Here is a 27,672-nt window from a genome sequence, read left to right on the forward strand (position 1 = left end):
TACATTCATATTTTTTATTAATAAACTTAATTGGTATATATTTGAAAACTGAATTTTACATGTCTATGCTTACAGTCAACTAGTTAGTCCCAAAAAAGGTTTCGAGTGTTTCAAGGTGGATCAGATTTGTGGTACATTTTGAATTTGGGATGTATGCTGTTGTTGTCGACATAAATTAGCATAAAATTATTGCCTGTTCTATTAAAAGTATCCAAAATAACTCGCCTTTGTTTGACACTTGTTTGACACAATATTTAATTATCAAACTTGACACTTAATCCACCTGAATTCCAAAGAATTTGAAAATTAGAATTTTGTTGCGACCGTACACTCTCCACTGAATGACATATCATTTCTTCTGAAGACTTCGAATCATCAAATTCATTTATCATTTAAGTCGTTGTAATGGTCGTTCTGAATGTTTTACGAAGACAACTAAGGGAGTCGATTCATGGTGGCTGAAAGGAAGGTGTAAATAATAGATTAGATCATTAGAAGAATAACTGAATAAGAAAAATTTTACTTGGTTCTTGTAAAACAAAGTGAAGTCCCCCCCTGCACAAAATCGTTTCGATGACGTTGCTAGGTAACTAGCTCCATTTAATGATCGTATAAACAACATCACAATTTGGGAAGAAATTTGGATTTTTTCTTTAAAATGTTTATAAAAAATAGGGGAAACGTGTTCAAATTAATTTGTGTTGAATTTTGATTCGATACTGTATAAAATATTTTCCTACATTATCGAGGTTAGAGGTATGATAAAATATAAATCTTTCGAAATAAATGGCATTCTAATTCAAGCGTCAGGAAATTTTGGTTATATCGATTCATCACTGCGAGAAAAATTGATGAATCACTATATAAACGTTTGATAACTGCATAAGGTACTGTTGAGAATAAAATTCTCCCACAGGGCAATTTATTTTTGAGTTTGTGCTCGTGTAGTAATCTTCTTCATTGTTGAAATGTTATGATAAACGCATTATTTCTTCTATGTTTTAACCATCGTAATAGATTACTTGCCTTGTTGCGTTTATTATTCCAAAGATATGTTAAGCATTGTTGCTAGTGTTGTCCAAAAAGACTTGACCAAATAAGCCTGCCAACAGACGTAAAATGGGCAAGTCGTCTATTGTTGTAGTCTAAAAGGACATTGAAGCCACATCTGTGTCTAGAAATAAAAGAGTTATGTATAATTTTTATGTAGGGTTTAAGCATTTGGGATGGGACACATCAACCGTACATGTTTCAATTTATCATCTGACTTGTGATTGAAGGAGTACAGTATCTTAAACATGGCTGAGGCAGTAAAAGTCATAGTGAGATGTCGGCCACTAAATAAAAGAGAGAAGGATCTGAATTGTCAAACTGTTGTACAAATAGATTCATCCATTGGACAATGTCAACTTTTTAAACCAGGTAACACTGTGATTGCATAGAAAGAGAGTGAAGTCAATTTCAAAGTTTTTGGAAAGTTTCATACAACTAGTCTATTCCTAAATTGGTGCATGATTATTGATCAAACATGACATTTGGTCATTTGAATTTCATAGTACAGCCTATGTGAACTAGTATCTTTGTTTTCTACCATGCAAAAAACCTTAAGACTTCCATTCCTTCTCTTCTTAAGGAGTGATCTGATGTTAACACCTAACTCTCCATATACAATGAAATATAGTGTAGGTTATTTGTTATATTTTTAAAATAAGGTGAGAAAGAGCAACCACCAAAATCATTCACATTTGATGGAGCTTATGAAACAGACTCAACAACGCAAACAATCTACAATGACATTTGTTTTCCACTTGTGGAGGGTGTTTGTGAAGGTTACAATGGTACCGTATTTGCTTATGGTCAGACAGGTTGTGGGAAAAGTTTTAGCATGATGGGCATCTCTGATCCAATGACCCAACGTGGCATTATACCACGTGCATTTGAACATATCTTTGAGACAATTGATGTCTCAGAAAATACAAAGTTCTTGGTTCATGCATCCTATCTTGAAATTTATAATGAAGACATTCGTGATCTTTTGGGGAAAAATAATAAAGTAATCATGTCATTGACAATTGATGTTATTTGAATATTCTATAATATTTATATTTTAATATGAGATGTGTTTTTTATATGTCTTTTAAATTTATTTTCCTCACATTACAGACAAGACTGGAGTTAAAGGAACATCCTGATTTGGGTGTTTATGTGAAAGATCTCACAATGGTACCAGTTCACAGTGTTGTTGATTGTGAAAAAGTTATGGCAATGGGCCATAAAAACCGCTCGGTAATATCCATTTCAGTTTAATAGTTGTTTTCAAACATTGAAGATTAAATAATATTTATTCTATTTGCATTATACCTGTATAATAAACCATTAAATGAGAAGAGATTATGTTTATTTTGTAGGTTGGTTCTACACTTATGAATGCTGATTCTTCACGATCACATTCAATATTTACAATAAAACTTGAGATGGAAGACAGAAATTTGAATGGGGAAGAACATATTAGAGTTGGAAAATTAAATCTTGTTGATTTAGCAGGTAGCGAACGTCAGGCAAAGACTGGAGCCACTGGAGACCGATTGAAAGAAGCTACAAAAATTAATTTATCACTTTCTGCTCTTGGAAATGTTATTTCGGCACTTGTAGATGGAAAATCCAAACACATACCTTATAGAGATTCAAAACTTACTCGTTTACTTCAGGTTAGTTTAAGTATTTCCATAGAAAAATAAATATTTGAAAAACACTCATATAGACATTTTCCTTTTATTAAGTTATTTGAAATCTGTTTCACTAAATTCATGTTTCACTTAAAAACTCTAAAAAGATGCTAAATTTATATGCATTGATCAATAGGATTCTTTAGGTGGAAATACAAAGACGTTAATGGTGGCTTGTTTGAGTCCAGCCGATAATAATTACGACGAAACTTTAAGTACTTTACGGTATGCAAACAGAGCGAAAAACATAAAAAATAAACCAAAAATAAACGAGGATCCAAAAGACGCTTTGTTGAGAGAGTATAAAGAAGAGATTGAGAAACTGAAACAAATGCTCATGGGACAGTCGACTACACCTACGAAGTTGTCGGGTTAGTTTTATAGCTGTAGTCTATGTATGGTACAGCTGTAGTCTATGTATGGTACAGCTGTAATCTATGTATAGTACAGCTGTAGTCTATGTATAGTACAGCTGTAGTCTATGTATGGTACAGCTGTAGTCTATGTATAGTACAGCTGTAGTCTATGTATGGTACAGCTGTAGTCTATGTATGGTACAGCTGTAGTCTATGTATAGTACAGCTGTAGTCTATGTATGGTACAGCTGTAGTCTATGTATGGTACAGCTGTAGTCTATGTATGGTACAGCTGTAGTCTATGTATGGTACAGCTGTAGTCTATGTACGGTACAGTTCTAGGTTATAAAACTATAAAACATCTTCACTAGACCACGAAATTTGAAGTGTCATGTTACTCATGTAGGTAGTGATGAATGAACAACAGAGAACAGTCTTTACACTACCTAAAATATAAACTAAGATAACGTGTGTCAGTGTAGTTAGTGATGAATCATGAATGACCAACAGTGCACGACAGCAGTCTTCTGCGATTAAAAACATAGGACGGTTTGTGCTAATTGTCTCAACTCCTACTTTTTGTTAAATCTATAGTCGTGTCTGGTAAAACTGAGGAAAGTTTTGTTCAAGAGAAGCTAACAGAAGAAACATCCAGGATTAAAAATGAATACGAGGAAAAATTATCTGCGATGAAAAAGATGTTTGAAAAAGAACAATCAAGTAAGGAAAATTTAATGGATGAAATGACAAGATTGAAGGCAGAATATGACCAGAAATTGAACTCAGTTGAGTGCCAGTATTCTTTTCCGGTAAGAAATTTGTTGAGTTTTTTTTTCAAACCTAACAACGCCTATTACCTCTCTACGTTGGTTTTGTTAAGTTTTCCATCGTCATCTTTTAACTTTTGTCTACTAGAGTGCAATCTATGTGGTATAACAATAATGTATACCAAATTAATCTACATGTTTTATGTCGTTGAGATTTTTTAACCGCTTCTAATTTAGTAGGAAATTTTTGTTGTAAAAGTACGCTTTTTTTGTTTTGTGTTTCAAAAGCCTGCCACCAAAAACAGCGAAGAAAACCTTGAAACAAGTCGCGTTCCAAACTCATCACCAATCTCTCAGAATGGCGTGGACGTTAGTGAGGCTGGGACCTCTCTACAATTGCATCATGAAGCTCTTGCAAGATTACACAATCTTCAACAACAAATTGTGGGAGGTGAACGCAAGGATGACAGTCAACTTAAGGAAAAACATAAAAAACGAAAGGATCATGTTTTTTCTCGTAAAGAAAAACTAGTAAACGCTTTAAAAACACTTAACAACAGTGATCAAATGGTAAAACAATATTTTTTTTGTATTTTTACGGTGATCTTTCATTTATCACTTTGCCAATGTTATAACCTGTATAATTTGTAGGTTATCAAAGTTTATGACTCCTTGCAAGATGAAATCAAAGCAAAAAACAAGAAAATAAAAAGCCTTTACGACGAACTTAAGCTAGCTAAAGATGAGGTGGAAGATCTTCACGTCGAGTTTGAACGTGATCGCGAAGATTATTTGGAAACAATTCGCAAACAAGAACAAAAAATGGCCCTTCAAAAGGCAATCTTGGATAAAATTCAACCTTTAATACGAAGGGACTGCAACTACTTTAATGTTGATCGTGTGATGGTTGAGTCAAAATGGGACGAGGATGAACAACAGTGGATTGTTCCCGATGTTGCGATTGAACGTACGACATTACCTATGGCAGGTGTTGGGAATGTCACTCCGCTATCCCGTAAATTAAAGACAGGATCATCTCCACCTTGCAACAATTACGCAAATGAGGAAGATAAATTTTTACAGCATTTAAATCGGACGGAAAGCAGTGAAATTGCGGCGTCATATTTTGCCCCAAAACGCGCAAATCGTCTTCTAGAGACACAGAATCATCATCGACAGGACAATCATGAAATAACCTTACGACATTCAAGCATTTCCTATCATGAAGCTATTCCTCCTATGGAAACTTATTCCACGACAAACATGAGACCTGTGCGTCTGGAATCTTTAAATCCATATATGATAAATGGGAAAAAAAACAAAAAGAAGAAGCAAGCTGATGGGTTTTAAGCAAGTTGTTTGCACTAACTAATCAACTCAGTTTAGCTCATGAAATTAGCTCAGTAGCTTGAATCAATTTGTTGCATCTATGCTCTTCAAAATGATAAATAAATTTCACATATAAAAAACGCTCACCAGCACAGCACAAGTTTTATCTTTTACAAAATCAAAATATCAATCATATTTAAAAGAAAATTCATGTGTTTTTGACTTCATATACAACTACACACGTTCAGCCATTTAATGTGATTCCATTGAACTAAAATACATGGAATGCTACCTGTAATAGAAAAGCCTGATAATTTTTTTTAAAGCCAAATTTAACACCCAGACCTGTGTGTGTAGATCAATCAATTTTCACTCGGTGAGAGAATCTTGAAACACTAAACACACATGTCTGGGGGTAAGATTTGGCTTCAATTATTTGCTTCAGGTAGCGTTCCATGTATATTACCTGGTTCAATATGATTCAACCTCATTGGTTATTGGTCATAGTTCTCTTTCTAAAATTCCTTTTTTGTTTACATTGTTTAACCTTGTCAGGAAAGCAATAAAATTTATTTCTCTCTCTGGTCTCTTGGTCCAAATCTTCCATACTCATAGGTCCATTACCTTGTTTAGGACTTTTACCACAATCTTTAGACATCCTTAAAGTTGGTAGCGGAGCACCACCAACCACATATTCACTCATAACATACAAGTTACCTTTCCATTTACCTGATTTATCAGATAAAGCATTGACTCCAATCTTGGGCTCTGGTTTCTTGAACACAAATTTGCTGTCTTCATCGACGTTACAGTCAACAGCTTTTGGTTCAAGGCTGCAAGATTTCATATTTGTACTACATGGAGTTGAGTCCACTGACGATTTATTGGGATTCTGTGCAGGTTTATCACAAGCTTCAACCAATTTTCGCTTCCTTAACGACGACAAAAAAGATAGTGCAGCATGTCTGTTTAAACTGTGTTCATCCATATCTTGAAAATTCTCGGTTCCATCATTTTTCAAGCTGTATTTCGTCCATTTTTCAGGTGACAAAATGTGTCCTGGTGTGGTGGCTGTTAAACGTTTCAAACGACGGCCTTTTGTTTTACAATCCCTTTCGGGTTTCATCTCAAGCCTACCATGTGCAGTAGTCTTTCCATATTTGTTAATTTTGGGTTCCAAGGTATTCAGCTGCCCAAATATTAAATTAGAGCGGTTTTGAAACAATAAATCTTCGTTATTTAAACACATAAAATCACTTTTCCAATCTGCCATCTTGGAATCATTTGGTGGCTTGATTTCATTGGCTGATGAGATTCTGGACATTTTGACATTGTTATTGTTTTTTCGAGCTTTGATTGGCTAAAATATTAAATAATTTATTCCAGATTTTGATCCCACAGCTGATACTCCCATTTTCCCACATCTTTCTTTTTAGAAGGTTTAACCAAAGGTGTAGTATCATGCCTTCTGATTTGTATGTACTCACTTATTGAGAAACAATAGATTTCTAAAGAAACGAAAGATGATAATGTATCGAATTAACAAAACAGAAATAAAACTATGTATTCGCTAGTTTTTACACATGGATAGTCTGGGACTCTGGGATCTATTAGGTGAATGGTGAGATCAGTGGGTGGATATAGAAGTATACGGCATATGGTTGAGACAGTGAGCAAAGAACCAAAAGAACATAAACGTTTAATTTATTTAGATAAAATGAAATTGACACTAAAATGACTAAATTGACAAGTTCTAGTGAACAATATTTCCCGACACGTGTCCTGTTGTTCACATGTGTTTTAGTACAAACTAAAACCGTTCAAACTCGCCTGTGTCAAAAAAAAGGGTTGGCTGGTTCTCTCCTGTTGCTTCCTGTAAAAAAATTATGACATTATAACATGTAAACGTTTCACAAGATTACCATACAAACTTAGCAATGACCTCGTCGGATTTGAGAAACGTAATCTTATTATGAGCATTAGAGCCCAACTTATTACAATAATAGGAATTGCCATTGAAAAATATATAATATAATAATTTAATGAGAGAATTTTAGTGTCAAGAAAAATACCGATCAATAAAATTCTCTAACGTCAATAAAATTCTCTCGTTAAATTATTACATTACATTTTACAATGGCAATTTATATTATTGCAATAAGCTGGGCTCCAATGTTCATAATAAGTATTGAGCACGACAAAAGCTTTTCTATAATTTGTGGCTGATTCCCACACGAATGAATTACAAGCTTTTGACTTCCCTTCTAATTTATTCGTTGACGGAACAAGTTGAATAAAGTTGGCCAGGTGGGAGAAAAAGAACAACTCTCCTAGCTATGGTTCGTTGATTTGAGGTTTCGGATGAAATAAATTCTTGTTCATACAAGAAATTACCACCACAAGACATACTCTGTCTTCCTTGATAATTCTTACAATCATTGATTTCCCAAACTCTTCACTGAGAAAAGAAAAGAAAATTTCTTTTGTTTTCTCCAAACCTCTGGAGAAAAGGCTTTGCTTCCTTTTACTAGCCAGTGTAGTTAGCCAACTTAAAACCAGACTTAATTCCTTTTCTCTTTGCTCTGCATATATTTTCATACAATCAATGAATTTAATCCTTTTTATCATGGTTTGAACAAAATTGACGTCAAAACAAATGAACTAATAAATTAATTTGTGTGATATATGAAAGTTATCAGAATAAAAACTACGGTCTTTCGCTTCGATAAACGTATTTGACAGAACTTTTCGTCTGCTGAAGGTCGGTTGTGTAAGTTAAAGACAGTCTTTAAGAAATACAACTACTTGCTGCAAATTTCACCTCGAAAACAGATGATTAAAATATGTGAGCCGTTGAGAATAGCAAAAAATTAAGAGAAAAACGAAGGCTGTGAGGCGAGTAATACCACAAGAACTCTTATCAATGGAAAAGACGAGTAAACTATTTTACCCATGTTTGAAAGCAACAGATTAAATACAGAAAAATCGTTGAAGACATAAAGGTAGTCTACGATTGATGAATTTACATGTATTACCCAGTTTTGATGGGCATTCGCGATACAGCATATTCTTGACTTGCAACTATTCTCCTGAGATTTACGAAACAATGTTGCTCTCCTACGTCGGCTGGTGCCAACAGCAACACTGATAAAATATTCTTTCTATCATACCACAAACATGGCTGAATTGTAAGTCAAGAATTCAAAGCTTCGTTAAGAATCCTATTTGTTCAAAGGAATGATCAATTTCGTTGGTTTCTTGGTATTTCTATGTTTCGATCTTGGACCACAAAGTTGTCGTCAAGATTCAGGTATATATTGAAGTGAGAACACGAAACTGTGAAAAGTTTCCCACTGTTCTCGACATCAATTATTGGACCTCTATCAATATATGTCCAGAAAATATTTTTATTTTGCATTTCTCGTTATCATTTACATATGTGTGATGATTTTGCATTTTGCTATTTCTAACAACTGGCCAATGTTACAAATAGCAATTTCCATCCTTTAATCTTTGTAACTAAAGGATATAATGTATATTATATACCTAAAATATATATTTTAAAATATACAAGATATTGCAACATTTGGGCTTACGGACAGTGAAAGAACACGAACCCTAACAGTGGTATGTGCTTCTAATTGTTTGTTTCCATCAAACAAATAACTTCTTCAATCTTTTTTAGATACAAGGGACGACGATCAAGAAGAAGATAGAGGAGTATGTTAAGATTTTCATGTCATAATCTTAACTTGTTTTATAGATGTTTCGTTTAGATGTGGAGGATGCAGATGGAGAGACTAGGAGGATGCTGATGGAGGGACTAGGAGGATGCTGATGGAGAGACTAGGAGGATGCTGATGGAGAGACGAGGAGGATGCTGATGGAAAGACGAGGATGCTGATGGAGAGACTAGGAAGATGCTGATGGAGCGACGAGGAGGATGCTATTGAAGAGATGAGGAGGCTGCAGATGGAGGGACGAGGATGCTGATTTAGGGATGAGAAGGATGCTGATGGAGAGACTAGAAGGATGCAGATGAAGAGACGAGGAGGATGCTGATGGAGAGACAAGGAGGATGCAGATGGAGAGACGAGTATGCTGATGGAGAGACGAGCAGTTCAAATGAATTACCTCATATATACATTATACAATATACAAGATATTGTAACATGCAGGCAGAATGTTGCAAAATCTTTAAACGCGAAGGTCTTTTATAAACCTTCGCACCTTACCGAAATAATTAAGCAACCTTTTGGATAAAATCAAAAAGACTCGAGTAGAGAATATATTGCATAGACATTCTTCAATTATTTTGTTTTTATCTAGGAATTCTGGAGTTAAATCGCATGTAATAAATCGTTTGACAATGTTACAGAACACTGCATGTGTTATAACATTGAGGGATGTTACAACACAATGCACGGTTCAAACGATAAGCTTTCCGCGAGTGTTATAATCTTCAAAGTGTTGTTCACTTAACATACATGTTCAATCATGTACAGTCATAGATATAAATGTTAGAGCATGATAGAACTATTACAATGGGAAAGCACGATCTCCATAATCACTTGCTATGATTTTAATTCAATAATTGTTGTTGCATTTATGTAGTCATGTCGTGCTCATGGACAGCGAAAGAACACGAACCCTAACAGTGGTATGTGCTTATAACTGTTTGTTTCCATCAAACAAATAACTTCTTCTTCAGTCTTTTTTAGATACAAGGGACGATGATCAAGAAGAAGATAGAGGAGTATGCTAAGTTTTTTCATGTCGTAATCTTAACTTGTTTGTTAGAAGTTTCGTTTAGATGAGGAAGATGCTGATGGAGCCATGAGGAGGATGCTGATGGAGCCTTGAGGAGGATGCTGATGGAGCCTTGAGGAGGATGCTGATGGAGACTTGAGGAGGATGCTGGTGGAGCCATGAGGAGGATGCTGGTGGAGCCATGAGGAGGATGCTGGTGGAGCCATGAGGAGGATGCTGATGGAGCCTTGAGGAGGATGCTGATGGAGCCATGAGGAGGATGCCGATGGAGCCATGAGGAGAATGCTGATGGAGCCTTGAGGAGGATGCTGATGGAGCCATGAGGAGCATGCTGATGGAGAGACAAGGAGGATCCAGATGAAGAAGAAGATGAAAAACAAGATGAGGTATAAATATTTCTTTTTATTTGTTCCATTGACTTGTAGCTTATTGACTAAAGTCTTTTTTCAGGTTAAGGTGTTTGTTTCTATTCGCCACTAGTTTTTTGTTTGGCTATCTTTTAGATAGATGTTAATCAAAACATTATTTTCGACGTTTATTTTCGATTTTTCAGTGCTAGCAAACAATTTTTCAGAAATCTTGGATTTTGAAAAAGCAAATATACGCTATTGTATTCGGCGTACTCTTACTAAGTCAGAGAGTTCCCTCGCTCTCTAACTTAGAAAACAAATTTTGTGGTAAAGTATTTCAAAACAGGCTCCTGCCACCTATTTTGGAATATTGTTGTACAAATTTCCAATAAGTAATGATTTTATAATAATAATTTTGGTTTGAAAAGCATAAATGCTTTGATGAATAAAAACATCCATCGGTAGTTGTGAAACGACTGTCAGCTTAAAATAAAAATTTACATCTGTAATTTAATGTATGATAGAGTTAAGAAAAAATTTAAGAGAAAAGAACTTATCAAACAACTTCATGTAATATGTTAGTTTTTGCAAGTAAAAATGCTCGTACAATAAATTATAAAAACTTGTTTTTTTCATGGAAAACCTCTTTCTTATTTATCAAAATCAACTTGAGTAACGCAGTTTTGGCCTCTATGGTCGTTAAACCTGAAGTCATGGACGAGCAGGAAAAATATGTTACTTTGTCTTGCAACGTATATTGTTATCAAATTATCTTTTTCTCGTTTTCTGGCACATTCATAAAATGGGGAATGAAATATACATTGAATGACAGTTTCATTTGACTTATTAAAAACAAACACATTGCAGTGAGTATGTAGTCAAATCATATTTAACATATCTAATCGTCTTTCGCGTTCTTTAACATCGACATGATATCGTTTACATAGAAGAATGTCATGTGCCTCATGTTTTATCCATGTATCTGTATCTGGTGAAGTCGAATTGGCAGTCGATACAGTTGAATTGAACCAAGCTAAAGTGTGCATGTAGCTTGTATTTATATTAACTGCTATTTTTTCCAACAAAATGTTACGCACTGCAAGTCATTTCGAAGGACAAAGAAACGAACTGTTAAGAGTAAAATAAAACCATATTCATCAATAATTCCTGCATAAGAACACCATGAATTTTGATTCGAATTATGTTGATGCACTTTTCACCAAATTTAGCCGTGTGGTTGCCGGCTTAGAATTGCGCCAACGTATCCTCTGCGTGTCGTAAAAGACGACTAAAAGGGGTTGGTGTAAGGAAGGGCATCCTACCGTAAAACTTTTGCTCCAACAAAATTCATGAACTTTGGAAAAGAAGACATGGCCCCCAGTTCCCGGCAGCCCTTCAGTGGGCAGGGGGTGCGAAGAATCTCCGGATCGAATGTTGGTGGAAGTGTCACCCTTCGGGTAGGCACAGTGAACGTTGGGACAATGAAGGGAAGGAGTGCAGAAGTGGCGGACATGTTGAAGAGAAGGAAAGTTGATGTGTGTGGGTTTCAGGAGGTAAGGTTTAAAGGTGAAGGTACGAGAGTCATAAAGGGTGAAGATAATGGAGCGAGATTTAAGTGGTTTTAGAAGGGAAACGGAAGTGGCACGAATGGTGTTGGATTTGCGATAAGAGAGGATTGGGCGAAGTCGGTTGTAGCAGTGAAGAGAGTTTCGGACAGAGTCCTGAGAGTTGATGTAGTTATTGAGGCCGAAGTTGTGAGTTTCGTTGTGGTGTATGCTCCTCAGGTTGGACGAAGTGCGGAGGAGAAGGAAAAGTTCTACGACAGCGTGTATGCAGTGAGAGCAGACATTAGAGGGCGATGTGTGATGCTTGGTGATTGGAACGGTCATGTGGGAAGCGTAAGAAAAGGATACTGTGCGCATGGAGGTTTTGGAGTTGGTGATATGAATGCTGAAGGCGAGGCGATATTGGAGTTAGCAGCGAGTTGTGGGATGGTGGTAGTGAATACGTGGTTTATAAAGGAAGAAAGCAAGCTTGTGACAGTAGGACCGTGGTGGATTATATACTGGTGAATGAAGAAGAGAGGAAAAATGTGAAGGATGCAAAAGTGATTGCAGGAGAAGAATGTGTGACCCAGCACAAGCTGCTGGTCATGGACTGGAGAATCATGAAGGTGAAGAGGAGAAAGGTTGAGGGTAAAGGCAGGCTTAAGCTATGGAAGTTACGATCGAATGAAGGGAAGCAGTGTTTCCGTGACGAAATTGCGACATTGAATGTTGAGGGTGAGACGGTGGAGGAGCGATGGACGTGCTTGGAGAAGGGTGTTTTAACGGCAGTGGAGAAGGTATGTTGTAGAAGTAAAGGCGGTGTAGTAGAAGAACAGGCATGGTGGTGGGATCAACGAGTCAGCGAAGTGATTGGCGCGAAGAAGTTGGCATTTAAAAGGTGGAGAAAGTCGCGGACTGAAGCAGATAGGATCGATTACATCTGGTTCAAGAAAAGGCGCGAAAGGAGGTGGCTAAAGCGATAGAAAGGCATCAGAAAGAGCTCGTAAAATGCAGGAGAATGGACGAAAAGCGTTGTTTAGAACGGCTAGAGAAGGAGAGGAACGATATTTTGGTGCTCGGCGTGCAGACGATGGGGAGTTGAAGGTGTGGAAGAAGTTAGAAGTGTGGAGGGCGTACTGTGACCGTTTGATGAATGTAGAGAATGAGTGGAATGGAAGCGGATGAAGTTTTGGGGTCGTGGGAAACAGTGACTGTTGATGAGCTCTGCGCAAGATGAAGAAAGGAAAGGCGGGGAGTGAAGTGGGTAGCGAAATGTTGGACAATGAACTATGCGTGAGAGTTGTGTAATGTAGCGAACGAGGTTTTGAGGGGCTCAAAGATGCCGAGTACATGGAGAAAGAGTCTAGTGGTCCCGCTGTACAAAGGAAAAGGAGCAGCGACGGTATGTGGGAATTACAGGACTATTAAGCTGATGGAGCATGCGTTGAAGATAGTAGAGAGTGTTTGAAAGAAGGTTGAGGGAAGTTGTTCGGATGGGGGAAGAGCAGTATGGATTCATACCGGGGAGAGGAACGACGGATGCGTGTTTTGTGTTGAGGCAGCTGCAGGAGAAATTTTTGGAGAAGGACAGAGAATTGTATATGGTGTTTGTAGATTTGGAGAAGGCGTTTGATAGAGTTCCGAGAAAGGTGATCGAGTACGCGCTGCGTAAGAAAGGTGTGACAGAGAATATGGTTCGGGCAGTTATGGAGACTTATGAAGGTGTAGAGGCGGTGGTTACGGAGGAAAGTGTTAGATCTGGTGTTTTTGAGGTAAAAGTTGGTGTTCATCAAGGTTCAGTCTTGTCGCCGTTACTGTTTGCTTGTGTGATGGATGTACTGACAGAGGAAGTGAGAAGAAAAGAAGGATGCTGGTGTTTGTTGTATGCAGATGACATTGTCTTGGTGGCGGAGTCGAAGCAGAAAGTCATGGAATGGTACCGAGAATGGAAAACGGCAATAGAAGTCAAGGGACTGAAAGTGAATGAGGCAAAGACGAAGGGCATGAGATGCTCGAGGCAGGTGGAGGTGAAGGACAGTGATAAATGGCCATGTGGTGTGTGGGAAAAGAGTTGGAGTGAATTCGATAATGTGTGGGAAATGCAGTAAGTGGGTTAATGGAAGATGTTCAGGTGTCCGTGGTGCATTGACAAGAGTAACTGATTTTGAGTGCGGGACGTGTCGAAGTGGTGGGCGAGTCGCGATTGAACGGTTTGAACTGGGTGACGTGAGTTTGGAAGGTGTATCGGGTTTAAATATCTGGGCGATGTGTTAAATGAAGGGTGCGAGCAAGCGGTGAGGAACAGAGTTCAAGCAGCGTGGTGGAGTTTTAGAGAGTTGTCGGGAATGTTGTGCGGAAAGTCGACTTCGTTGAAGCAGAAGGGAGAATTGTATAAGGCATGTGTTAGAAGTGTTTTGAAGAGATTAGAGAAAGAGTTGGTGTTGAGTGTATCAAGAATTGGATAAGGCGCCAGCGTTTGAGGTGGTTTGGGCATGTGGAAAGGAGGGAAGAAAGTGCTGAAATTCGTAGAACGTTGCATATGAATGTTGATGGAGTCCGCAAACGAGGTAGACCGAGAAAGAGATGGATGGATGCTGTGAACAGTGATATGAAGGCGATGGGTATAACGAGAGATATGGCGAGAGATAGAGACGTTTGGCGTAGAAAAGTTCATGGACCGGTCAACCCCCCTGGCGGGGATTAATACTGGCCGGTATACAAATGTTGTTTGTTTGTGTTTGTTTGTACTTTTCACCAAATTCTTGTGTCACCTGTTATTGTCAGACACTGGCACCACAGTACAGGTAATTTTATAGCATTCCAGTTCGAAGACAATTTAATGATATAGTTTATTGACTTACCATTGTATTGATAAGTTTACCCTGTATGCAAATTTCAGAGTTGCAAAAAGAATTCAACCTTCCTCTGAGCAGGTTTCATGTTCTGAAAACTGTTCTCGAAATGACGTCACGCTAATTACCTTAGTTACATAAATTATTTGCACTTTTTCTTGTGCCCATTATATTCCTCATAAGATGCTGTATTGCACAATACTGTTGATATCATTGCAACAGAACCAAGAAACCATGGAATTCGGGAATTCTGACGAACACTTAGCGGTAGTCGTATTCGTAGTCAAATCTGACTCTCTAATATCAGGGACGGCTGAGCAACAATTATTCAATACTATTATGTCGTAAGAAACACTTCTAAACAATAATTTCAGCTCAGTCTAAATATCTTTTTTGTTTTACTACTGCAAAAAGTGGGCTTCTTCACCCCCACCCACCCACCCCCCCCGTTCACATGGTCTAACCCAATGGTTGGTTGGCACCCAGGGTAATGGTTATATTGTTATTATCCCAAGGATTACAAGATGGCGAATCGTCTCCCATTTCTTCACCTTAAGAGACGAGGAGAATTTTTATCATTAAAACCTGTGATAGGCGATATTTTTGGGACGATAAGTTGTCATGCTTTAAGGGCAGTTTTCACTGCCTGTAATTTGAACGTGCGCACGTTTGATGCTTCACGTTTTAGTCGTGTAAAATGTTATAAAAAAAAATATTTACCATTTAATGTAAATTTGTTAAAACGTTTGGAAGGCGACTGTTTTGTGAAAGGTATTTCAACCAGTAGATCATGGAAAGATGATAAAACATGTGATATCAATGATATTGAAGTTGTGAATTATGAAAATTTTGAATTTTTACAACAGCTTCGAGAAAGGACTGGTTTTTACAAGAACCATAATATTTTGGTAATTCAACCAAATTTTAAATGGGGTAAAAATCGATTTCATAAGGAAAGTGTTGATCACATGTTTGAGGAAGCCTTGAGTCTTGTTCACTCCATAAGCAGATGGAATGTTGTTGAAGGACGTATAGAACCAATCAGAAAATTAGATCCACGTTACTTTTTTGGAAAGGGCAAGTTGGATGAAATAACAAAGCTTGTTGAGTTGCTACAGAGAAAATGTTCTTTGACAGCTGTGTTTTTGGATTGCAGCAAGCTTACACGACGTCAGCATTTAGAGCTGGAACTTTTATGGAATGTTAAAGTTTTGGATCGATACAGCCTAGTTATTCAGATTTTTAAAGAGCGAGCTGTGACTAAGGAAGCAAAAGTTCTTGTAGAACTGGCAGAGTTGAAATATATTAGGTATTGGATAATAATGAGGTTATTGTTCTCAATGTGCTGGCCACTTAGCAAAGTTTGTACTGCAGATCTTGGGTGTGAAATTTTGTGATAACTTAGCTTTTATGCATGCAAATTTCAAATCTTGGGTGCACAGTAAATATAGACTTTCCAGTCTGGCATGTAGCCAGTGTTTTACATTATTTTTTTGATATAATTCATTTGTAGTAAGATAATCTGGTTTACTTCTGCAATCTTAGAATCGACATTCATAAATAATTGTGTTTCTTTATGTTGCTAACAAACTTTGTATATTTATATTTTTTACTGTCTTGTTGTCAATGAATGAATAGGTCACGGTTGATGATAGATGACCAAGCACACCATGATCAACAGCGTGGTGGTACTTATTCATTTTCTGGTGCAGGTGAAACCCACATTGAAGTAGCACGTAGGGTTTTGATGATGCGACAAATGAAACTAAGGCAAAAACTGGACATCATTAGAAAACAACGAAAGTTGATTCAACAGGAAAGAAACAAAAGAAGAATACCCATCATCTCAGTTGTTGGTTACACAAATGCAGGTGTGTTTAAAAAATGAAGTCTGTGTTTTTGAAAATGATATTTATTGCCATATAGATCTTAGAAATTTCAAGACTTTGATAAAAGTAGATTGCGATTGAGAAGCAATAAGTTTCTTTGATTTAAAGTACAATAATTTAATGATTGCTTATTATAATAATTAGTACCAACATTTTCTCTGTGTCAAACTTATTTCAATGTGTTCTTAGTAAGAAATATGATTGTTGAAAATTTTCTTTTCATGCAGGCAAGACGACCTTAATTAAAGCATTCACTCATGATACAAAAATACAACCAGAAAATAAGCTTTTTGCAACACTTGATGTCACAGCTCACCGTTGCAAGTTGCCATGTGGAATGACGATCATTCTTGTTGATACAGTTGGTTTCATCTCTGATTTACCAAATGAACTGCTAGAGTCATTTTCTGCCACATTACAAGACATCCTTAACTCGGTGAGCTTGAGATTTAAGCAACATAGCTCACTGAATGAGACGTTTAAACTTAACTATGCCAAACCAATTTTTATCAGACTACAAAAAGCTGCATTCCAACTTTCATTATTTTGCAGGATCTTATTCTTCATCTGCGTGATTCAAGTCACCCAGAATTCGAAGCGCAAAAATTTCATGTTCTTGAAGCATTAAAAAGGCTCAAATTACCAACATATTTAATGGAAAATATTGTTGAAGTGAACAATAAAATTGATTTAAGGTACACCAAAATATCTTGGCTCTTCAACAGGCTGACATTGCTGACATTGTTCATATTGATATGTGTATGATAAGTGTTTTTGAATTCATTCAATCCATTTTTTTCAGAGATCCATTGACATGTAATAGTTTCATAGATGGCAAGAGCTTTAATGTGTCTGCGAAATACGAAATGGGCTTACAGTCATTGTGGAATGCCGTTCAAGACATGCTGTTTAAAATAACTGGGCGAGAAATCATGACATTATCTATTCCACAGGATGGACTTCATCTAAGGTTTAATAAAGTATAAGTCAAGCAGAATAATCTCTTGTTGATGTACCGTATCTACATATGTTGCCGAAGTATAAACTATAAACTCTGTTCTACTGTTCATTTCCACGGGATATATAACTTTATCAGTTTTTCCTAAAGCTCTTCTTTTTCATTTATCATTGCTATTGAAAAAAAACCTAAATTTGTTTCAATTTTCTATAGCTGGTTACATCATGAAGCTACCGTTTGCCAAGTTGAAAGTACAAAAAATTGTAAATTGAACGTTAATGTTGTAATGGACGCGTCAACCATTAGAAAATATAAAGCAAAATTTGAATAACTTCAAGAAGGGAAAGTTGAAGGTACCAGGATCATTTTTATTTTGTCATTATGACGTAAAGTATCTTCCAGTCCCCCCTCCTCATTCCATTTTTATAAGAAGAACATTTCTACAATGACAATTTTACTCCTGCACATTATAAATTACGAACATACGGTAATGTTCGTATGTTTCCCATGTTATCATCTTGTATCACCAGCGATGTTGTTGTGTCACGTCGCTCTTTTTCATTACGTATCAATTTGTATCCTAATGTGTTCATGACGTTCCCGCAGTGATTTTGAATTTCATTAATGAATGACATAGTGAGCCTACTTCGCCACATATGTGGTACAGCGGTCGCATTACGTGTAGTCGAATAGTAATTTGTATCCAAGGAGTACTTAGTGTTATTTTGTAGCCAATGAATGACAGTCTGAGATTGAGCTATGCCTGTAAACTCCGATATTTTTTTATAAGCGGTCAGCGGGTCTTTTGAAACGTCTTCATAGCGTACCATGGCAAAGTTTTCGTCATGTTTTGATCTTTTTGTCCATTCTTTTATATCATTGATCATTTGAGTGCATAAATCTTTAGATACGTTGCCAATGTAATTCAAAATCGCTTTCAGCATCTTTTCACTTGCTTTGTTTGATGTGGAGTTCATGAACTGCGGTAAACGTTCAAGAATCCACGACACGCGAGACGTAATTATACCTCGTGGATCACGCACTAAATAAATCACCTTAGCCGGAGTGTGAGTAGAATGTTGAAGGAAATCAAGATTTTCCCATCGCACCATTCTAATTGTTTTTATTACTTTGTGTGGATGACTGCGACAAATTTGGGACAAAAACGTCGCGTTCAATCTTTGACATAGGTGCATTTTTCCGAAATTTACGCGTGGATCACAAAGACCTCCTGATCTTAAGGCTTCACTTTTAAGACGAAATGTGGATGCTGTGAGCGTGTTGACAAATAGTGGATGTTTTTGAAAGTTGCATTCGTATATAGTTCCAAGTAAATTCCGAACAAGTGTGTCGTAAAGTGCCGGAAAACGCCGTCGTGCTTCAAGAAATACATCAATTGTGTGTATGGGCTCGAAGATGTAAAATGCGTTCGGATTACGGTTAAACATTTCTCCCAAAAATGACGATCCAGAACGATGATAACCGACGATAATGACATTACTGTTTGACATATGCTTTGGGAATCTTCCCGTTATTTTTTTTGAGCCCATTTTTTTAGTGTATTCTGAACTGAAATCATTCTTGAACTGTTTATATGAATATTCGTTCGTGGTAGTTGGCAAATTTGTCCTGTTCTCAAAGACATTTTTCATTTTGTACTGCCTGATGTTCGTGTCTTGACCAATATTTTGCGCGTTTCTTTTTGTGTTTGTTTTTTCAGTTTCGTGTGTTTTTGCTTGATGCGTTTCGTAAAATCGCTTCCGAATCATAAGCACGTTTTCTTGAAAGCGACGTCCTATTTTTTCATCCAAGTCTACTCGAGAAGAAACACTCTTATTTTCCGTACTTCTAAAGCATAATATTTTATCTAATATTTCATTGTTAACGTCGATAGCTTCGGAGTTTGTTGCTTCGTGTTTTGTTTTATGCATTGTCGTTTCTAAAGAATTGTTTTTTATTAAAATTAAACTCTCTCTTTTGAAATCGGCTAAGACACGACTAGCTTGTTGTAGTTCTTTGTATAGCGTTATGAATGCATAAATAGACACTACTACGCATGTCAAGAATACGTAACGCAAACGAAATGACGATTTTTTCCTTCGCTGTATGGCGGTTTTTGTGAGTAATTTCTTCTCTTCAAGAATGTTCTTGCGCATTATTTTTAACAAACTCACGCTGTTTTCTTGCTTTGAAAAATGTTCCCAATTAATGGCAGCTATCGACTAGATGTTTGTTTTGAAGAGCAATTTAGAGATTAAGTATTTTTGCCTTTAACCACCTGTCAAAGAATCGGCAGCTGATTTCAAAAGACGAATTAATATCTGAGTTGTTTTTTAGTTATATGTTTGTAGCTTACCTTAATTCTTCGGTAGCCAAAAATGTTTTTATCAAGCCACGAGATGAAAATATAATTAAAACTATCGAAAATGACATTACTTTATAACAACTCAATAACTCACATCAAGGTTTTTGTAATTGTTTAACTTTGGCTATGACATGTACTGGAGACGCTTGACTGCTCAATGAATGCTTTTGTGAACAAGGATCAAAACGTGTGTCAGTGTTGGTAGTGATGAATGAACAACAGAGAACGAGAACAGTCTTTACACTATCTAAAATATAAACTAAGATAACGTGTGTCAGTGTAGGTAGTGATGAATGAACAACAGAGAACAAGAACAGTCTTTACACTATCTAAAATATAAACTAAGATAACGTGTGTCAGTGTAGGTAGTGATAAATGAACAACAGAGAACGAGAACAGTCTTTACACTACCTAAAATATAAACTAAGATAACATGTGTCAGTGTAGGTAGTGATGAATGAACAACAGAGAACAAGAACAGTCTTTACACTATCTAAAATATAAACTAAGATAACGTGTGTCAGTGTAGGTAGTGATAAATGAACAACAGAGAACAAGAACAGTCTTTACACTATCTAAAATATAAACTAAGATAACGTGTGTCAGTGTAGGTAGTGATGAATGAACAACAGAGAACAAGAACAGTCTTTACACTATCTAAAATATAAACTAAGATAACATGTGTCAGTGTAGGTAGTGATGAATGAACAACAGAGAACGAAAACAGTCTTTACACTACCTAAAATATAAACTAAGATAACATGTGTCAGTCTAGGTAGTGATGAATGAACAACAAAGAACAAGAACAGTCTTTACACTATCTAAAATATAAACTGAGATAACGTGTGTCAGTGTAGGTAGTGATGAATGAACAACGGAGAATGAGAACAGTCTTAACACTACCGTAAGTGATCCAATCTTGGAACATAAGTATTAAACGTCTCTCACTAATAAACCCTCCATCTCTAATATACACCTCCATCTCTAATAAACACCTCCATCGTTTATCGTGATTGTAACATCTTTGTTATTGTTGATTGTTGGTTGGGTTAAGAAACGATATATTTAGTACAAGTTTTGTTTTCATTTATTCAAACTAAGGTCATGAAAATAATATAAACGGCTATCTCTGTCAAATCCCTCTCATTTATTAAACCGCTTGGTCGTTTATTAGATCATCTTTATTACCTGAAGTAAGTGAAGTTTGTCTGTGTTGTTAGTATTCGTGAATAAAGAATGATAGTCTTCATTTTGGTCTTTTTATGTCATTTCCACTGACGTTTTTAAGAAATAAAAAATATAATCATTAACGTGACTCTTTGCTTCAATATATTTTATTTGCACAAGAGAATTTTCTTCAGTCATTGAACTTTGATGTCTGTGTTAGAATATTAATTGTCACTGACAACATTTTTTTCTAAAAATTTGTGAGCGTTTTCCAGAAATTTTAAGAGGAATTTCTGCCTTGTGAGTTCCATCTTTTGTTTTTTGCTTTGGATCTTTTCCTGTGTTTTTTCTGCACGTTTTGTCCAGTTGTCACGTTTGTCTTCATTCTCATCACAAAAGAATCCTATGTCACATTTTGTCGCCACGTCAGCTATTATCACGAGTAAAAGGGTTGCAAAGAGAAGCAGTCTGGCCATTTTATGTCAGCTTTATTTCAAAGATCTTGAATTCTGAAATAAACAAGAATTAATATGCGTGTTATGTTTGGAGTATCTCAAATCTCAATCTATTTTAAATGGTTTTAAAAATGGATAGTTTTTAGTGACTGGAGTCTGGGGCTTTTATCTTATTTATAATAATTTAATGTACCCATGAACAAAGAATTTAAAATAGTGAACTTTATTTATATTAAATCACTTTATCAGTATTTCTATGAAAGTTATAAGTAAATCTATTTTATCTTTATACATATCTTAGGTATTGCTATCAATTCAATGCTTGTTACTTACCATTAAAACTATTGACGATGTTCAAATTTTTCCTCGATAATGTTCTGTTTCAAACTTTTTATATCTTACGACGACTTATTAAATATTAAAATTATTATCAACCAAAAGCTCTAGGATAATTCATATATTAATTAAATGCATTGTGATTGAGATATTTGACTGTATTTAAGTCCATCAATTCGCTGTTGGGTTTAAATCGCTAACAATATTGTACAATGAATGATTAATTTTCCATTAATTTTCTTTTCTTCTCTATGACATTTGTCTCTGTAATGCTCGTTATTTTCAATATTCCTTCCCTAATCAATGAACTGTCTATAATGGAGACAGATGTTCGCTATATACATACACAAATTTATCAAATATAACGACACTACAAAGTTCAAACAAACCGTATGACTCCAATGCTCAATTAAGCAGACTTGTAAACCTTCCAGTCTTATTATACAATGTAAATAAAAAGTATTGTTGTATATGACATTGATAACAATTAACAACGGTACCCTCTATAAACTTAGGGAAAAAATTTTGAATTATGAAAAGAATTTGATTTTGGAAAAGAGTTAAAATATTCGTCAGCGTTTCAATGTTCTTGCAATGTTCATGCTATCATGCAGCTCAACTTCAACTGTATAAACAATTTATCTTCATCGCAATGAATTAAACCTTACTTGTGTGCATGCTTTGTGCTATGTGGCAAGCATTTGCCATGAAATAGGACGGTTGTAACAGGCGCTAATTATTTTGAAGATGTATAACTCTTGTTATAAACTTTTTCCAATCCACTCTAAAACATTGATTACGAAATAGTCAAATAGTCGTTCAAGAATAACCACAATATAAATTAAAAACTGCCCCTTGTGAATGTCGATTATTTTCAAAATCTTAATGCACAATGTTTTTCTTGGTGTAGTTTTCCCAAAGATTCAATAAATAAATGATTTGTTTCAGATTTATTAGAACAGTCTTGGGAAGTATTGGAAAACCAAATAGAATTTATTCAAAAACTGCAGCATATGTATTTGAATCATGCATGATTCAAATTGGATTCAAATATATATAAGTTTTTGTATAAATTATATTTACTTTATTGGCATGGTCAATTCACGTGTATACATAATTGCAAATTGTGTATATCTCGTGATTTTATTTAATTACTGTCGTTTGATCCCAAAGCTTTCACAAAGTTCAAGAACAGACAGGAAAACTTTGAAAATACGGTGAACATATACTGCTGCGATTCAAGTCTGTACTTGAATCGCAGCAGTATATCGCTCATATGATTTGATTGAAATTTCAAGATCTCAAGCTTCTCTACATTTACTGAGGTCTATACAAAAGATAGCTGCTATATTTATACAGTACTCTGCCGAACTTGTGGTCTCTTTACAAAAGTATGATTTGGACATTTAATGTAACAATCGCTTCGTGATTGGATAAATATATTGTTGTGCATGAAACAAGCTATTCAATGAATATTTTGTATAACCCTTGTTTCTTTATATGAGTGTCAGAGGACAAAGTACATCATCTCTGGAATTATATTTTGGTTCCACGACTTTCAGTGTTTGGCAAATTAATTGACTGCCATCTGAAGACCTTAGTTCGTCACGTTAGTGCACCCTGATACTATAGTTTTTACTTACCTGTGGGTTATGGGAGTTTTAGACTTTTCACGTTCAGCTAAAACGCTTGTCGAAATTCAATCTATAAATACCGTATGCAATGAGTAAATTGGCTCAAATATTTATTTCTCTTAATTCAAATCTCTTGAAATTAGGAAAAGCTTGTACATTTTTGATAATTAATTGTTCTTGAATTTTTTTTCTTCATTTTATCTAGCATGGATAATTCATCAGAAAAATCGAGATCTTTAGAAAGATTCCCACTACTTCAAGATAAAGATTCACCAACGATAAACGATATTGTTGACATAAAACCGTCGAAACCATCCATTTTTACGATTCCTGTCATATGTATTCTTATCGTGGAACTTTGTGAGAGGTTGACGTTTTATGCCATAAGTGCAAATCTTTTTCTTTTTGCTACTGACGTCAACCATTTAGACTTCAGCTCTGAAGTAGCAATTATTATTGCGACAGTATTTACAGGTAAACAATTTTGACTGTTTAGTTGTTTTCAGTTTATGTATGTTTTGTGTTTAGTCATAAGAAGATTACATTAAAATTTCATATTATACCTTTGAATTGCAAAATATATACGTTAATCAAAAATATTTTCTTCAAACTCTCTAAATAAATACATGCACTTTGGCTACATATAAAATTGTCATTAAGTTAAGTTTCATTGAAAGACATCAGATTTGTTTTTTAATTAAAAAAACACTAATTTATAATTGCAAAGTTTCTGTTGGGTTCTTCAAGTTTTTATGAAATAGTTCATAAAAAAAGATAACGTGTGAAAATTTCAATTACTTTTTGTAGTTTGTGCATATACTGTTTGTAATTAATTTTCTTAATTCTTGTCTGCTTCATCCACTAGGTCTTTGTTATCTAACTCCAATTATTGGTGGTTGGTATGCAGATTCCAAAGCAGGAAAGTTTGCAACAATACTTGGTGCTGGTGTCATATATTTGATTGGATCTATTTTGCTTCCGTTGGGATCAATAACTTATAACAACTCTGAAACTGAACACAGCAATTGGGCTGCAAGTAAATTTACAACCAATAAAGTATTTAAAAGAACTGTGTATCTTATTGGTTTAATACTCGTTTCAATTGGAACTGGAGGAATTAAATCAAATGTATCACCTTTTGGTGCAGAACAACTATCAAGTCTTGGTCCTTCGGCTATTCAAGGTACGAAAGTTGAGCACATATTACTCGTTCATGTAACATTCTTCATGTAAACTATCATTAAGATAAAATGTGCATGTAAGAAGCACTTGTGTGGAGATGAATGAACAACTGGGAATGAGAACAGTCTTTATACTATCTAAAATATAAACTAAGATAACGTGTGTCAGTGTAGGTAGTGATGAATGAACAACAGAGAACGAAAACAGTTTTTACACTATCTAAAATATAAACTAAGATAACATGTGTCAGTGTAGGTAGTGATGAATGAAGAACAGAGAACGAAAACAGTTTTTGCACTACCTAAAATATAAACTAAGATAACGTGTGTCAGTGTAGATAGTGATGAATGAACAACTGAGAACGAAAACAGTCTTTACACTACCTAAAATATAAACTAAGATAACGTGTGTCAGTGTAGGTAGTGATGAATGAACAACAGAGAACAAAAACAATCTTTACACTACCTAAAATATAAACTAAGATAACGTGTGTCAGTGTAGGTAGTGATGAATGAACAACAGAGAACAAAAACAGTTTTTACACTATCTAAAATATAAACTAAGATAACGTGTGTCAGTGTAGGTAGTGATGAATGAACAACAGAGAACGAAAACAGTTTTTACACTACCTAAAATATAATCTAAGATAACGTGTGTCAGTGTATATAGTGATGAATGAACAACAGAGAACAAAAACAATTTTTACACTGTCTAAAATTCAAATTTTACCATATAAGTTGTTTGTGTTTGTTGGTTGAGTGAAAAGAGAAGAACAAATCGTGTTTCGTTAATGTAATTTGTTTTATGTTTACTTTCATAGCTTTTTTCAACTGGTTTTATTGGATTATAAACTTTGGAGCAATGCTTGCGTTAGCTGTTGCTTCATATGTCCAACAAGATATTTCCTATTTTTTTGGATACTTGATTCCGGTGGTGACGCTTCTTCTTTCCATCCTGGTTTTTCTTTTGGGGCGAAAAAGATACATTATTCGTCCTCCAACTGGTAGCGTTCTTACTACAACCTTTAAAATAGTACGAGAGGCGATTAAACGATCTCTGAGGCCATCTCTGTCGAGTTCTTTTGTAAATCATTGGTTGGACCGAGCAAAAATGTGTTTTGGTGGCTCTTACAGCAGTTGGGAAGTTGAAGATGTGAAAACAGTGTACAGATTGTTGCCGATTTTCGCGTCTTTTATCGTATATTGGATGGTGTTTTCACAGGTTTCTGTATTAAATTTAACTCATACCTGTTTCCTTATTCCTTTATTCATAATTCCTTGTTTTTGAGAATTTGCTCTTTATATGTAGCTATGTAGTTGCAAACAGCAAATCTTAATGGGCAATATGCATACAACCATTCATATATGTCATGAAATTTTGACGAGTACGCTACCATTGAAGTAAACATTAGTTACTAGAGTTTGGGAGACGAAACTAACTTAACGAAACATTTGAAAACGAGTTTACGTGCTTTTAAATCTTGTGATCGAAACATCCAATGCAAAAACCCAAATGCTGCATGGTTTTGATTTTACCAAGCAATGGTGAAGAAGTAATTGAAGTTAAAATGATATTTTATCTTTGCTGTAGATAAGTTCAACGATGGTTTTTCAAGCAAAGTACATGGATATAAAACTTGGTCAGTTTGAAATTCCCATCGCGTATCTGTTTCTTGTTAACACAGTATCTGTTTTATTAATTATACCTGTTATGGATAAAGTTGTCTATCCACTTTTGGGTTATTTCAATATCCATCTCAGTCAATTACAACGCATCGGTATTGGCATGTTGATAGCCACTGCTAGTATGGCGTGTGCTGGGGGGATAGAAGTGTATCGTAAGGATCATTGTTGTATACCACAAGAAAGACATGGTGAAGATAAGCCGTTAAATGTCTCTGATGCCAGCATATTTTATCAAGTGCCTCAATATTTTTTGATTGGTCTGAGTGAAGTGTTTTCAAGTATTTCAGGTATGGACGATTTAAAACTTTAAGATAAAAAATGACATTAAATTAATGATTTCTTACGTACTGTCTTCACTATTACATATTTATAATGAGATCAACTTCGTTGATTTTTAGTACCATCAGTATCACAGATTAAGAGTCCATTGATTGTTAATGCAGCTTCATTATTCAAGTTCTTCCACATTCAACAAATTTTACTTAACTACGATGATCTTCTAAATTTGTTTCAGGTTTAGAATTGGCTTTTACTGAAGCTCCAAAATCTCTACAAGGTGTTGTGATGGGAGTTTTTCTCCTATCTACAGGAATGAGTAGCATTTTTGGCACAGCACTTGTCATCATCGTCAAAGCAGTAACGGAAAAAAGAGATGAAAGCAAGCAATGGTTGCCTAAAGGAAAGAACATCAATAAAGGCAAATTGGAAAACTATTTTTTTCTGCTTGCTGTCTTAATGTTTCTCAACTTTGTTTTGTATGTTTTTTTTGCCTTAAATTATAACAAGAAAAAGGAATTGGCCGCGAAAACGATGGAAAATAATGATAAAACACCGGAATACGTAACTTAAAATCCCCAAGCCATTGGTAATGTAGAAAGCAGTCAATCTTGTGTACAATGTGCTGTAAGTTGTTTTTTTCTCATTAATTGAAGGTTTTTTGTTTCAATTTGTTCGTTTTGTTTTAGTCTAGGTTTCACTGTTATGATGTTCCTTTGAACACCTTGACTAGTGGATTTTAGTAATTTAACTCATATTGCTTTTTTTATAAATACATCCGCCATTGTCTATCGAAAAATCTTATATGGTGTGATAATCAGGTCAAATTTGATAATTTTCAAATGTTGTAAAAAATTGGAAAGTCTACTTAAAAGCACGTGGTGTTATATTTAGCTGCTAGTCTAACGAGGGAAACGGGAAACCGCCGAGTGCAGGGAAGGGAGGGGGCTATACCCACTGAGAGGAAGAAAGATGGGGAAATACCCACCGAGAGGAGCACAGGTGCGGCCGAACCCCCCCTGTCCTAT

At 35.5% G+C, this 27,672-nt stretch overlaps 4 protein-coding genes and 3 long non-coding RNA genes across 8 annotated transcripts; 4 read left to right on the plus strand and 3 right to left on the minus strand.

Moving 5' to 3' along the window:
- The first annotated feature begins 605 nt into the window (after window positions 1–605).
- LOC124452593 (osmotic avoidance abnormal protein 3-like) lies at window positions 606–5,324 on the plus strand. The gene is made up of 9 exons (XM_047003171.1): window positions 606–887; window positions 1,211–1,422; window positions 1,713–2,053; window positions 2,164–2,286; window positions 2,409–2,708; window positions 2,863–3,097; window positions 3,677–3,891; window positions 4,138–4,419; window positions 4,501–5,324. Exons 2-9 carry the CDS (start codon window positions 1,299–1,301, stop codon window positions 5,197–5,199), a joined length of 2,319 nt encoding a protein of 772 aa, XP_046859127.1. The 5' UTR covers window positions 606–887; window positions 1,211–1,298; the 3' UTR covers window positions 5,200–5,324.
- On the minus strand, window positions 5,253–23,234 carry LOC124452623. Its single transcript, XR_006950824.1, has 3 exons — window positions 23,225–23,234; window positions 14,532–14,535; window positions 5,253–5,485 (listed from the first exon to the last, which is right to left on the minus strand). It is a non-coding gene; the product is annotated as an uncharacterized LOC124452623 (long non-coding RNA).
- LOC124452620 lies at window positions 9,800–10,312 on the plus strand. Its single transcript, XR_006950817.1, has 2 exons — window positions 9,800–9,838; window positions 9,900–10,312. It is a non-coding gene; the product is annotated as an uncharacterized LOC124452620 (long non-coding RNA).
- Window positions 15,187–17,879, plus strand: LOC124452602 (putative GTP-binding protein 6). Its single transcript, XM_047003185.1, has 6 exons — window positions 15,187–16,006; window positions 16,336–16,568; window positions 16,814–17,022; window positions 17,139–17,281; window positions 17,389–17,556; window positions 17,758–17,879. The coding sequence occupies exons 1-6, from the start codon at window positions 15,222–15,224 to the stop codon at window positions 17,873–17,875; spliced, it is 1,656 nt and encodes a 551-aa protein (XP_046859141.1). The 5' UTR covers window positions 15,187–15,221; the 3' UTR covers window positions 17,876–17,879.
- On the minus strand, window positions 17,895–19,881 carry LOC124452598 (carbohydrate sulfotransferase 1-like). The gene has a single exon (XM_047003182.1). The coding sequence runs from the start codon at window positions 19,698–19,700 to the stop codon at window positions 18,012–18,014; it is 1,689 nt and encodes a 562-aa protein (XP_046859138.1). The 5' UTR covers window positions 19,701–19,881; the 3' UTR covers window positions 17,895–18,011.
- Window positions 21,228–21,941, minus strand: LOC124452618. The gene is made up of 2 exons (XR_006950815.1): window positions 21,865–21,941; window positions 21,228–21,585 (listed from the first exon to the last, which is right to left on the minus strand). It is a non-coding gene; the product is annotated as an uncharacterized LOC124452618 (long non-coding RNA).
- Window positions 23,059–27,443, plus strand: LOC124452597 (solute carrier family 15 member 4-like). 2 transcript variants are annotated; one of them, XR_006950811.1, is made up of 7 exons: window positions 23,059–23,258; window positions 23,707–23,975; window positions 24,367–24,684; window positions 25,504–25,904; window positions 26,274–26,655; window positions 26,883–27,271; window positions 27,334–27,443. XR_006950811.1 is itself a non-coding variant. In XM_047003181.1 (6 exons), the coding sequence occupies exons 2-6, from the start codon at window positions 23,708–23,710 to the stop codon at window positions 27,215–27,217; spliced, it is 1,704 nt and encodes a 567-aa protein (XP_046859137.1). In that variant the 5' UTR covers window positions 23,059–23,258; window position 23,707; the 3' UTR covers window positions 27,218–27,314. The 2 variants fall into 2 exon arrangements, 1 of the variants encoding a protein (XP_046859137.1); XM_047003181.1 differs by lacking the exon at window positions 27,334–27,443 and having other exon boundaries at window positions 26,883–27,314.
- Window positions 27,444–27,672: the final 229 nt, after the last annotated feature.

Source organism: Xenia sp. Carnegie-2017, unplaced genomic scaffold (assembly GCF_021976095.1).
Source record: "Xenia sp. Carnegie-2017 unplaced genomic scaffold, XeniaSp_v1 HiC_scaffold_25, whole genome shotgun sequence".
NCBI lineage: Eukaryota > Metazoa > Cnidaria > Anthozoa > Malacalcyonacea > Xeniidae > Xenia > Xenia sp. Carnegie-2017.

What these genes read in the sequence shown, in the direction of transcription:
- LOC124452593 (XM_047003171.1), top strand. Translation starts at nt 1,299, where the DNA reads ATGGCTGAGGCAGTAAAAGTCATAGTGAGATGTCGGCCACTAAATAAA. An exon ending in ATGTCAACTTTTTAAACCAG is followed by an intron (nt 1,423 to 1,712) that starts GTAACACTGTGA and finishes TTTTAAAATAAG; the next exon opens with GTGAGAAAGAGCAACCACCA. An exon ending in TTAACAACAGTGATCAAATG is followed by an intron (nt 4,420 to 4,500) that starts GTAAAACAATAT and finishes TATAATTTGTAG; the next exon opens with GTTATCAAAGTTTATGACTC.
- LOC124452598 (XM_047003182.1), bottom strand. Translation starts at nt 19,700, where the DNA reads ATGCGCAAGAACATTCTTGAAGAGAAGAAATTACTCACAAAAACCGCC.
- LOC124452597 (XM_047003181.1), top strand. Translation starts at nt 23,708, where the DNA reads ATGGATAATTCATCAGAAAAATCGAGATCTTTAGAAAGATTCCCACTA. An exon ending in ATTGGATGGTGTTTTCACAG is followed by an intron (nt 25,905 to 26,273) that starts GTTTCTGTATTA and finishes TCTTTGCTGTAG; the next exon opens with ATAAGTTCAACGATGGTTTT. An exon ending in AGTGTTTTCAAGTATTTCAG is followed by an intron (nt 26,656 to 26,882) that starts GTATGGACGATT and finishes AATTTGTTTCAG; the next exon opens with GTTTAGAATTGGCTTTTACT.
- LOC124452602 (XM_047003185.1), top strand. Translation starts at nt 15,222, where the DNA reads ATGGCGAATCGTCTCCCATTTCTTCACCTTAAGAGACGAGGAGAATTT. An exon ending in GCAGAGTTGAAATATATTAG is followed by an intron (nt 16,007 to 16,335) that starts GTATTGGATAAT and finishes ATGAATGAATAG; the next exon opens with GTCACGGTTGATGATAGATG. An exon ending in TGTTGGTTACACAAATGCAG is followed by an intron (nt 16,569 to 16,813) that starts GTGTGTTTAAAA and finishes CTTTTCATGCAG; the next exon opens with GCAAGACGACCTTAATTAAA.